Here is a 12,968-nt window from a genome sequence, read left to right as displayed (position 1 = left end):
ATGCTGAAGTAATATTATGGGGATGTATTGATTGAGGATTGTGTAGTTATCCTTAGTTGTTTACCAGACCAAACACAGTCCTTTGTGAATTGCGTCTTGCTGCGCCAAGAAAAATCAACAAGTGCTTTAAAATATTTGGGATGTAATAGTAAGTTGTGTACCTAATTCTTTTTCAATATTTAAGTTGTGGTTTAACTGTTTTCTCACATTATTGCAGAGGTTCAGAATGGAGCCTACGTTTTGCATTTGTGAAATTGAATACCTCGGTTTTGACGGAATATTTTATTGCACTCTCAAAAAGGATGTGTGAATGTCCAGCACACTTTATTTTAGTACTTTTCTGTTGCTTTCACATTTTGCGTTAAAGTTTGGATACTTTTGTGTTACAAATATACAATGTATGCGTTACAAAGAGACTGTTTAACACACACTGTGTTGAAAGCAACACAACATGCGTTGTCCGTAAATTGACACGGAATTGTGTAAAAAATGGCACATTGTGTGTGGTTTTTAACGCATCTGTTTTGAGTGTGTGGATGGCACAGTCCATTGTGTAAGGTAATTGTATAGGGGATTTTTATGTGTCTGTGCGACGGGCGAGACGGGCTAGACGGTGCACTCGCTCGCTGAATGCTATGTTGCTCTGATCCGATGAATTAAATATACACTGTAATATAATAATATAATGTTAATATTTGTTTATAATTTATATAACGTTACGGTAATCGTCTGTGTTATTGTTGTTGTACATGACTTTATTTTACTGAAGTAGCTATAGTTCAGTTACTATAAATAGTTACATGACTCACATCATGACCCTGTATATAGGAATCTTTATCTGTGCATGTTTAAATGTTGTACAGTTTTGCAAACTTCCCTGCAGCTGAGGCACATGAAATGTCTCCAATTTTCCTCGTTCAGGGACTGAAGGTCGGGATATTTCTAAAAGTAAACAGAAGTTGTATATCACGGAAGCAAACCTTAGGTTTCGTTTTCCACAGAAGTGGAGGAGCCGCTCACTGCTCCAACAGTACATTATTTCGGCGCATTACTGCTTTGCACATTAGTCAACCAGCTGGTGAAGAGACTTTGCCGAAGATAGTATCACCTGCCAATAATCATAAAGTTTCGATGAGTAGGATTATATGAGTAGGAGGTTAAGGCAATAGAAAATGACAGAATCATTAATGATAAAACTTATTTGCAGTAATCATGGGTCGATGGATTACGGAGATCTGGTCGACATTGGCTCTGGGCTTCTGGACGTAAAAGGCGTTGTTGACACAGTCATTGGAAATGATCAGTTTTCCGTTGTTACGTTAAATGGAAACAAACGAGTTGTCGCTAAGACTAAAGTAAGACTGTGTAAAGCCAGAGAATGCACCGATTGCCGGAATTTACACCTGTGCAAATTCTACCTTTTTGGAGACTGTAGGAACAGCAAGACGCGGTAAGATTGAAACATTGACCCAGAAATAGCATAAAATATATTTTACCAGTATTTTATCGTATTGGCGAAAGTCCATTGACTTAAATTATTTTCAGTTAAGAACTGATGTTTCTCCGCTAGATTTCCGTTAGGCCTACAAGAGAGGCATAATTCAGAATTTAAGAGGTGTAATTTAGCTATATATTTCCTTGTACAGGGATGATTATGCCTACGCGATCTAATGGACGCCATCGTTTGGGGAACTCGTTTGCCTTTTTTCTTTCTTTCTTTATTAGGCGAGGGTGCCGCTTCTGCCATGATATATACTCGGAGCACAACGCTACTGTCCTTCAAGACAATAACCTGCACGAACTGGACAGGAGCGAGCTCTGCACTTTGCTCCTTCAGAACGACAGCACCCTTTTGCCTCCGGTAAATCCACCATCAGAGTAAACCTCTCCCGTTCTCAGGGTAATCTCGTGTCGGAAGCCACGCGAGTCCACAGCAGAACACAATAAGTATCTAGTTGATGCATATTTATTTTTTTGTTGGATTATACTTAAAATATTTTTAGGTGTGTGAATAATATGTTTTCGTAATCAAATTCGTTGTCAAATATTTTTTTTCTGAAGAATCATATTAGGATACATTAATAAACCCTTGGAAAAATAGCCTATTTTCCATCTTGAGCACCCTACCCAAATTGTACACATGTGATCTGCTGACTATGAGTCAGTATCTCATAATCAGCAGATCACACGTGTTCACAAGTTAACATTTTCCTTCTTATCAGGTGTGCTTCCAATACAACAAAGGTGATGGAGAGTACGGAAACTGCTCTGAACAGGAGAGCTGCAGGAGGATTCACATCTGCGACAGGTACCTCAGAGGCACCTGCACGTCACGGGCGGGCTGCCTCAGGTCACATGACTTCTTCGAGCCCCAGCCACTGAAAACACTTCAGGAGAGATGGGTGCCCAATGAGATGATTGGCTCCATGCTGTGCGTCTACCAGAACATACAGGCAATAAAGATGAGTGACAACAGCACGAACAGGAAGCAGCAAACGCCCACAGGAAACGTGAACAGCAGCAGAAAAAACCAAGGTTAGCAGACTTGATATTTTTTTACGGTTTTAAAATATGACATTTAATTAAAATTAATGTTGCAAACAGTATCATCCAGTGTGAAGTACAATGAAATATGACACCAGAGTTGGGTGAGTGACAGTGTCAGACCTGGCTGTCAACATTCCCAAACTAGAGAATGTAAATAAGCCTAGAGCCATAACACAGATTATATTCATATTTCTCTCACCTCACCTCACGTCCATATGAACCTGTGAAGCGGGGCTGCCCAATCCTGTTCTCGGAGATGTCCAGTATCATCCTGCTGGTTTTCATTCCAGCCCTGTTTTGGCATACCCGATTCTACTAATTAGCAGACTTCCACAAGATCTCTAGCTGTTGAATGAGATGTGCTCTGTTATGGTTGAAGTGAAAACCTACAGGAGGGTAGATCTCCCGGAACAGGATTGGGCTGCCCATGCTATTATGCACGCTGTTGCAATCCTAAAATAATTACAGCACATCAGAAAAAAAGTGCTTGGAGGTGGGAATAGGAGGTGAGCCTTGACTTCCTGCTATCATGGAGCGTGGGTAAATGTTAGAATTTAGAGATACTTAATAGCCTTAGTAATGCTGTTGTACTGCTGAGTTCTGTGTTATACTGGGACTCTTTAGTTGAAGCCATTGATTACTAGTGCAGGACGATTGTGGAGCTTTGGCCCGTTCAAGTCCTGTTGCTTTTATTTTTGTATATTTTTGTACTTTATTTTGCTTTTTTATTACAGATGAAAAGGCTTCTTGGCAAGCAATTTTCCGCCATGTTTTAATTAAAATATTTATTTATTTATTTTTTCTTTCAGAAAAGACCGAGATCTGTCTTTACTTTGTCAAGGGTACCTGCAAACAGGGAGGTAAGGAAACTGTGTGTGTGTGTGTGTGTGCGTGTGTGAGTGACTGATACAGTATGAAAACATTTCCATTATACTGCACGTTCTCTGTGGAGACACACGTGCCGCAGTGGCAGTCTCAGCCTACACCTTTTATTTGTGCTGAAGACCGATGCTGGAGAGAGCACTCCAGTATGCCGTATAAATGGGAGATCAGAACTGGAGACGGCTGGTCAGCGCTCCCAGACAACGAGGAGATCGAGAGAGACTTCTGCATCCCCGCCAATGTGTGCAGGTACGTTTACTGAACATTTTGTACAGGTGCAGGTACTGAACACTGGAGCTGTTTAAATGCATGTTTGAGTTCAGAAGGTCGGACGTGAAACATTGCGAATGGCTGTCTATGAGAGTCTGCGTGCTATCCCTTGTTTGGATTCAGCCGTGGGACCCCCCCGGTGCATTTTGGTACCATGACCCGCGGGTCGGCCCAGGTGAGGCGCCTCTCCACGGTCTCCTCCGTGCTTCAGCCCACCTTCGTCCTCACCACCAAATGGGCCTGGTACTGGGAGGACGAGTACAACAACTGGATCCAGTACGCGTCACTGGTACGTGAGAAAATCAAAATCAGAGAAGCATACATATTCAGTCCTGGCCAGCCTACGTGCAAAACCTTGCCATGTTTGTGTACCCAAAAAAACAAACAAAAAAAAAAACAAGTAAATTGTTGTCTAGCTGCAATTCAGTTATGTAAAATAATGTTTTCACCCAAAATTAGCACTGCTAAATGTAACCTTTCTTGTTTGCATTAATGTGAGTGAGAGCAGTGACATTTGGTTGTGCTTCGCTGCTATTTGTTGTCGGGAATAATTCTGTGCTAACCGAGCCTTCAGCTTTAATTTGACTGCATTGTTTCTGACAGGAGGGACAGCACAGGCTGTCCTCCATCACTAGTGAGGAGCTGGAGGGGAAGTATCTGGAGGACAGCAATGCCGTAGTTGAGTTCTCGGCAGGGAAAGAGGCCTACAGGCTCAGTTTCCAAGGTATTACCGTGTGCCGGGGTTGAAAAGAATAACCAGAAATATCAATTCCAGTAAACAAACCAAATGAATTTGTATGGACATGCTTCTGTGATTTTTTTTCCCTTGCTGGTATAAATTTGGCACTTATTAACGGAGTCTCAAATCCTCTTGCAGACATGATTCAGACAAACGAAAAATACGGCACCCAAAGACGGGTGAAAAGGCGACCCGTGTTTGTCTCTACGGCGGATGCTCGGACAGCCAAGACAAGGTGAGTCCAGTTTATGCTGCAGACATATTGCAGGCAAATTACTTCCCAATTTGGAACTACTCATACGGGCGCTTGTTACTATTGGGCCTCCCACTCCCACACTAGGAGCACTGCAACTGAAGCACGCTTTGGTCCTCTGATGTATAAATATCTTAGTCTTTTTCAATTATGGGTTATGCTAGAAAATGGTTAATATGTGTTTAATGTCATAGCGAAAAAATATAAATCGTTTGTTGAGTTGAGAAGGAAAGTCCACTGTCGTCTTGTAATAGAGAGGCTATCCAGACAGCAGAACACTTCACGCTTGATCCAGTTATAATGGTCTTTATTTCTGTATAAAGAATACGCCTGCCGGCAAAGTCAACACCGTACCAAAGTGTTATTTACAGTGATTGTTTGTACAGCCGTGTGTCTCATTACCAAGTGCAACCACCTAATTCGGTAGAAAAGTAAAACTTAGTTTCCCACCGTCCTGCTGCCTATAACCCCTGTCTGCTTTTCGCTCAAGGCCTGTAGGAATTCAGGATAGGCCTGTGCCATGTTGGCACCTGACCTACAGTGTTACTAATCCAGGCCTGATCAGATAGAAAATAACAAGTAATGTTGAATAGGACAGAACACATTATTTTACACATACCTTTTAAGTAAAATGTAATCATAATATTGTGGATTAAAGCATGTTAGCCTTTCAGTTTTTTATCATCATGTTGCCAGAATATCATTAAAATGCCAACTAACTTTTTTGGTCATTTTGACTTACTAGTTTCAGCAAAAACAGGCCAGTTCATAATTTCAAAGCAGTTCCTGGATACTGGGACAAATCCATGTTGCCGGACACTGGATACAAGGTACAGTACCACATGACTTAAATACACCTTCCCATGGGAGCCCTAATTAAGCCCTGCAGACACAAAAACAGATGTTGATTCACCTGCTAATCAGGAATTACAGAAGGAATAATGGCTTATACTCTTTGGGCTAGAGCCAGCTGGCGTTTAAACCTCAAGTTTCTGGAATTTCCCAAAACTTGTTTGTGCTTGTTTTGTTTTGCAGATCGTCTCTGATTAGTTAAAAACATCGGATTTCTGAGAAACTGACTTGTTTAGAATATGGGACTTCTTCAAGGCTAACATGTCACAGTGACTTAAAACAATGGAAAAATGCAGAGACAGTTTTCTGGGAAAAACAGGAACACGTGCGAGAGGGTCTATGCACTGCCAATAATTCTCAGTTAGACAGAAAAGCAATTAAATGATTTCTTAAGGTTATATACAAGCAAGTAAATATATGTAGACAATAATTTATTATTTTTCCCTTACGCCTCAGATCTTGGGAGATCTCAAAACGCTCTGGCTTTTCCCTGCGAGAGCAGCCCTTACTGAAGCAGTGACAAGCACAGCAGGGCTGTGGAGGCTTAGACGCTGGTCAGGTAGCGTCCTGAGAACGTTTTGCGCTAACTGGGTTGGTCTTCGCTCCTTTCTAGAAAGTCACTTTGCTGGATTCCTCAGAGGACTACAAGAAGATCCTGGGTCTTTTCCAGAAGACGATGAGGGGATATGGAATACAAAGTGTCGAGAGAGTCCAGAACAGAACACTGTGGGAAGTCTTTCAATGGTATGTCAGCTGTCCTCCCCATTAAAGCAAAACCATGAAAGGTTTGGGCTTTTAGTGTAACGTTTCAATCAACAACGCTTACAATTTACAGTTTGCTATTGCGTCAAACCATATAACACTTGGGGGATTTTTTTTTTTTAATCGTTTCATGAAATGGATTAAGGGGACTTCCAAAATATTTTTCGGGGAGTTCTGTCAGCTGAAAAAGGGCCATACTTCATCCCTCATTTATTTTAGTCAGGTGTGCTTGTGTTATTTTACGGTTACGTTTTTGGGAGCAGTGGACTGAATCAGGTCTTGTGACACAGTGTCTCAGGTCCCATGACAGCCAGTGCTGACTCATTTTTAGATATGATAAGGTGTTTATATGTAATATTAAATAAATAACACGGAATTACGCTGTGTAATGACTCCATTTCATTATGTGACAACGTAAAATGGAGCATATACTATGTGTACTATGCATTCACAGTAGTGGAATGTAAATTGAGGCTTTTGAACTTTAATATTATTCACATAAGATCAAATAAGTTCAGATTTGGTGACTGAAGTTGCTTTAATACTGTGGTTTCAAAAATACTAACTCAGATACAATGTATATTAGGGTAAAAAAATGGACAGTTGTTAAACAAGAAGCTGAAAAGATAACTCTTGTGCCTACAATGATTTCTGGTTCCTGTCCAAACTGGTAAAACCTAGGTTCCTTATAATTAAAAGCCTTTTAAACTTTTTCAAATATTTAACACCTGTTAGTATAGTGTACAAGAGGTAATGGCCTGCATCCTGTGACCATAGGTTCCTATTTAGGAGATAAGGAGAAATTTGGTGGACTGAGACCAGACAGTGTTTTCATAGATCAATAACAAACTTGTCATCAGCATGATAATTATTCATGTGTCAATGAAGAGAACCAAGAAGTGTGCGTGATCATTTTGTTCTTTGCCTTTTGAGACCGTCCACCAGCTGAAGGCATATGGGTTTAGCGGTCAGCCAATAATGCATTGCAGTAGTCCTGTCACGGTACGGGTAGGGGGGACCCAAACGCAGAGGAACAAAAGACAAACTCAAAAAGGGAAAATTAACAAAGATTTTACTAACAAACAGGCAAACAAACAGGGAACAGACAAGGCCACAATGGGCAAAAAACACGAACTCAAAAAAAATCGAAATAAAACAGAAAACTAGAGGAACTCACAAACACGGGCAGGGCAGAACACGGGCAGGCAGAGCATAAGGGCAGGCAGAGCATAAGGGCAGGTCAAACAAAACACAGGCAGGTACAGGCGGTTTGAAACAAACAGAAGTCGGGAACAAACACAGGCAGGTACATACGGTTTGCAAACAGACATTGGAAACAAACACAAGGAACCAGCACCCGAGTCAAGGGAACAGAGAACTTAAATAGACAAAGAGTAACAAGACACAGGTGAACTCAAAAAACAATCAAACCAGAAGGAGGGGATAACAAGACACAGGTGGGAACAATGATGGAATAACGAGACAATCAATAATACAATTAACAGGGGGGGAACAGGACACAAAACAGAAGTGCCGCCATCTGGCGGCCCAACAGGGAAAACGCAGACAGGAACACCGGAACATGACAAGTCCAACATCGAATAGACAAGAGCAAAAGCATTTGAAACGTTTGTGATAGAAAGAACCATAATTTACTCACAACTTGTGTGATGTTTAAGGGAGACATTTAGGGTGAATATCACTCCACAATTTATGAGCTGTAATTGTGAGCTAGAGGTGAGTTCATTTGTATTCAGCACAAAGTCTGTCAGAAGAAGGAGACTTTAATGTCCTGAAATCTCTCAACTAGATAAGTGTCGTAAAATTTTATTGAAATATGAAATAAACACAGCGCGCATTAACGCGTATGAAATATGTTGCAGGCAAAAGGATCTGATGAGAAAAAATAATGGCGGTAGAAATGTGTCGGAGAAACAGCTGTTCCACGGCACCGACTCCAAACACATCGACGCCATTTGCAAGCAGAACTTCGACTGGAGGATCTGTGGAACGCACGGAACAGCCTACGGGAGAGGTGCGTGTGGCCCTTTGCTTTTGGCTGCTGTTTCTGTTTGTGATTTACACGCAGATTCCCTGCACTTACTTCCTGGACTTCTCTGCTTGCTAGCTAAATGCGATTGACATTCATATGTCACTCGTATACTGGTATATGAAGTACGGCGTGCGCGTTTATAGCTGGTGAGCTGATGTTAGCCACACTTTTTTAAAAAGAAAGCACATGTGGACTAAATAGTAGTCATATGTCAGCTTTCACAGTGTGTTTTTTATCAAGATATTGCTAGCCATAGCTCATTGAAAGGTAGCAGTTCACATGTAAATGAATGTGTACATGGACTAAAGTGCCTACTAATCAGAGGTGGGTAACCCGGCTTCAAAGAGTAAAAAGACTGACCATGTATTTGCTCCACCACCATGCACTAAACCAGCTGACTCTAATTAGCATAACTCTTCAGCATGATAGGAGACCTAATTATTGTAATCAGCTGGTTTAGTGCATGGTGGTGGAGCAAATGCATGGTCAGTCTTTTTACTCTTTGAAGCCGGGTTACCCACCTCTGCTACTAATACATCTAAATGGTACAAGTTTTGTAAATGAGACTTTTTTTTTGTTTTTGCAGGAAGTTACTTTGCTAGGGATGCAAAGTACTCCCACAGTTGCACGGGCTCCTCTGGAATGAAGACCATGTTTGTTTGCCGAGTGTTGGTTGGCTGCTACACGAAAGGAGACTCCAGCTACCTCCGCCCACCCTCACGAGATGGCGGCGACTCCGTGTTCTACGACAGCTGCGTGGACAACGTCCACGATCCCTCCATTTTTGTTGTTTTTGAGAAGCACCAGGTTTACCCTGAGTACCTCATAAAGTATGATGAAGATATGTGGTTTCCCTCCGCATTATCCACGGTAACTACGTCATCTTTTGGGTATAGCAGTGCCTTCTCTTCAACTAGCAACGTTTTAATACCAACGCAAGCTCCGCCCCCAATCAGTGCTGGTTCTGTGTATGCAAAGCCCGTACAAGCTCTGTCCCCAATCAGTGCCAGCTCTGTGATCTCAAAGCCTGTACAAGCTCCATCCCCAGTCAGTGCCAGCTCTGTGATCTCAAAGCCTGTACCCGCTCCATCCCCAGTCAGTGCCAGCTCTGTGATCTCAAAGCCTGTACCCGCTCCATCCCCAGTCAGTGCCAGCTCTGTGATCTCAAAGCCTGTACAGGCTCCGCCCCCAATCAGTGCTGGTTCTGTGTATACAAAGCCCGTACAAGCTCCATCCCCAGTCAGTGCCAGCTCTGTGATCTCAAAGCCTGTACACGCTCCATACCCAGTCAGTGCCAGCTCTGTGTACTCAAAGCCTGTACAAGCTCCATCCCCAGTCAGTGCCAGCTCTGTGATCTCAAAGCCTGTACAAGCTCCGCGCCCAATCAGTGCCAGCTCTGTGTACTCCTCGCCCACTGTCAGTACGCCCTCTGTGATATCAAGACCAACACGAGCACCGGCCCCGGTCCATACCTCTTCTGTGATCTCACAGCCCAGGCAAGCCTCCATTAGAGAGAATAATTCAGTTCATTATCATACTGGAGACTGGACTGGCAGGTTCTCAGATATGCCCTCATACTCAACTTCATCAAGCTGGACGGACCTATCCTCTAGCATAAGACCCGTTAGCCAACTGAACAGGTCCTCTCCCACTGGCAGTAGTTCTTTCTCCCAACAACGAAAGAAGAATGACAAGGATTGCACTATCCTTTAATTTCTCACTGCAGATGACAGAACCCCCAAGATTTTATTGCATTTGGAATGGAGGTCATGTGTAACTTTAAAAGTGATGTGAAAATACACCAATCTAAAGCATACTGTAAGAATCCTTTATCGACTAGAATGGCATGCTTCCAGCAAGTAAATTATAAAGGAACTTATTTCTGAAACAGGCCATTCTATTGTGTAGCCTAAATCCTTAGTTTATAACTACTAATCAAACAAGCAGTAATCAATTATTTTTTGTGTTTTCTTTCCAAACTGTACATCACTTTCCAGTGAATGGCTATCTTTGATCTTTTATGTGAATACTTATACTAATATTTTTATCGTCCGCTACTGTCAAACAGTGTTATTCGAGGACCCAGATTTTTAAGCAGTGCTGATTTTAAACCATTTTTTAATACCTGATTTCCATCAAAATGCATTTTAAAAATCCCCTATTTTCAGTTGGCTATAATTCAGAATTTCCTGGTCTTTTCCCCAGTATTTCCTTTAAAACTCCCTGTACCTTTTCTCTGAAATTGATCTTGTGGATTTTTTAATTATCGCTACGTGTTGGTGGTAAATCTGGCAACCCGGACCCCACCTCTGCCGGTGGTCACCTGTGTGGTAATCCTCTTTCCCGCCTTCACATCCCCGGGCAACTCAGATAGGACTGACACACCCGCTTCCACACACCCCACCAAATCCCCTTTCTCTACCGGATATGCATGACTTTTTGTTTTTCCGTTGTTGCCGTGCGACTCAGCGGTTGCCCCTGTTCCCCTGACGGCCGTCCCTGCGGGCGGGCTGAAAGTGCCTAGAAACCAAAACAAAGCCGCGTCAGTCTGTTTCTCCGGCGTCTTCATGGTATTCTGCGGAGCGGAGGGCTGATCAATATGAATGGCTCTTTGAAATGAACCGTTTCCATTAGGGCATGACAAATCAGCCAGGCGTTCCACCGCCCCCCCCCCCCCCACCCCCCCTCCTGTGTACCGACTGAGTTCATCCAGGCTTCAGTTCAGCCGGTCTGCTTTATCTCAGTATCCTCTTTTTTTTTTTTTTTTAAAGAAGAAAAAAAAAGCCAAATGCCTTTCACAGTGCTGAAACTGAACGGCATTCCAGCTAACACAAAATGTTACTAGACGGTGTTACTGGACTGCTTTGTCAATGTTATACTGTAACATTTCCACAGCAATGGTGACAGCATTGTGAGAAAGTTTTGTGTATGCCGGGATATGTCTGACAATTTGAAATTGTTAAATCAAAATCTCTTCACAAGAGGTCAAATCGAGCATAAACATGTTAGTAGAGAGCAGGTGGTCCTTGTAAAAACCCAATTAAATGCAATACAGAGACGATGCTGTTGTGCTGTATACCTCAGCTCTGAGTGGTAGGCACACAAATTTCTTTTGATTTGAGAGAATCAAACACTTATTAACAAAACACTGTGACTGGTGCTTTATTGCTGCAATGATGTATGTCAGTTATTCAAGCATATCAATTGATGAGATTTTATTTAGAGATTGAATTGAATTGTATTGAACATGCATTATGCACTTATCGCTTTGGATTAAAGCTTCTGCCAAATAAATGTAATGAACATTGGTCATTGCTTTTTGTGACATGATTGAAGCTTTCTAAATCTTCTGATGTTTTGGAAATTAATAAAGTATCCAAAAACACTTAAAATTTGGTATTCTTTGTTGAAAGTATTAAATGGTCCACCCACAATATTTTTGTTCATTAAAGATTAGACAAAACACACCCTTCATTGGTGACATGGTACTGTTTTGTTAGTAAGCTTTACCTAACCTCAACCTAAATCATGCAGGAATTTCCAATCAGTACTTCCTCTTTAATTAACCATTTTAGTTTTAACGAGTAGCCTAAAGACTTTTTAGAGTCCCTGTCTCATAGCAATAAAAATAACATTAAATATATATTTAATTGAACTGGACATTAATTTCAATCTGTGAGATACAGTAGATACAGGTGAAAAATTATAGTGCGATCATAAAAGTTCCACAATGTAAAAATGAGGTTGACATTTCACATGTTTGTAAATGGATGGATGGCCTCTCACTTACGTAAGTGAATACGCAGTCCTCTGGTGAAAAGGGAATGAGCCTTGAGTGTCCACGGCAACCAATGCTGGACGGCAAACAGGCAGGTGTAGTCAGGTGGTCATGTGACTAGAGTTCACATGGCTCATGCTATACCCATTCTGCCTTCATCATAGCTTAGATGTAACGTCAGAATCATCCTTTAATTTTGTTCCTGGTTTTTCGAAATCGTATTTAAACCAAACATTGACTGCATTAATAAAACCAGTCTGTGAAAAATAACACTCAACCCAGATTTTGTGCTATATTTGATTGACAGGTGCCATGCACCGCATGTGGTCATTGACGCCATTGGAGGAGAGTGCTGTGGGTCTATCTGGAGCAGTTACGACAGCTCTCATTAACAGCAGGAATCTCACCTTTTGCATTTCCTCTATTAATATTTAACCATACGCCACCCTTGGTGCTGGAGAATGTCCTGGTTGTCTTGGGAGTCATTTTCTGAATCACCACTGGATGGAACTCTTAAAGAGACAGCAAATAAATAAAAACCAAACTAAATAAACAAATAATAATGATAGTTATATAGTATAGTGATTTTTTTATTTCCTGGGATTTCCTATAGCACAGAAAATGCATTTAAGATCATTATAAATGTAAATGAATAATGGATTTAAATTTATAGATTTAAAGATTTTTCTTCGCCAATTCCATTTATTCTGAACCACTTACAAATTTCTTCATAAAAACTTGCTACTGTTGATGTATTTTTAAATAATTTTTACACAGCTTGAAGAGGTTTTTTTTCCTGTTGTGGTTGTGCTTTACATACTTACGCAGTTGA

The 12,968-nt window shown here is 41.4% G+C and overlaps 1 protein-coding gene across 2 annotated transcripts; it reads left to right on the top strand.

Moving 5' to 3' along the window:
• Positions 1–968: 968 nt before the first annotated feature.
• LOC118218805 (protein mono-ADP-ribosyltransferase PARP12-like) lies at positions 969–11,750 on the top strand. Of its 2 annotated transcripts, none has more exons than XM_035401500.1 (12): positions 969–1,450; positions 1,726–1,861; positions 2,223–2,535; positions 3,357–3,407; positions 3,552–3,678; positions 3,823–3,988; positions 4,303–4,423; positions 4,577–4,673; positions 5,443–5,521; positions 6,157–6,287; positions 8,189–8,340; positions 8,945–11,750. In XM_035401500.1, the coding sequence occupies exons 1-12, from the start codon at positions 1,173–1,175 to the stop codon at positions 10,069–10,071; spliced, it is 2,778 nt and encodes a 925-aa protein (XP_035257391.1). In that variant the 5' UTR covers positions 969–1,172; the 3' UTR covers positions 10,072–11,750. The 2 variants fall into 2 exon arrangements, with proteins under 2 accessions (XP_035257391.1, XP_035257390.1); XM_035401499.1 differs by having other exon boundaries at positions 5,437–5,521.
• Positions 11,751–12,968: the final 1,218 nt, after the last annotated feature.

This window comes from Anguilla anguilla, chromosome 19, assembly GCF_013347855.1.
Source record: "Anguilla anguilla isolate fAngAng1 chromosome 19, fAngAng1.pri, whole genome shotgun sequence".
Classification (NCBI taxonomy): Eukaryota; Metazoa; Chordata; class Actinopteri; order Anguilliformes; family Anguillidae; genus Anguilla; species Anguilla anguilla.
The sequence above is the reverse complement of the archived record's forward strand: the minus strand, read 5'-3'. Positions and strand labels throughout refer to the sequence as shown.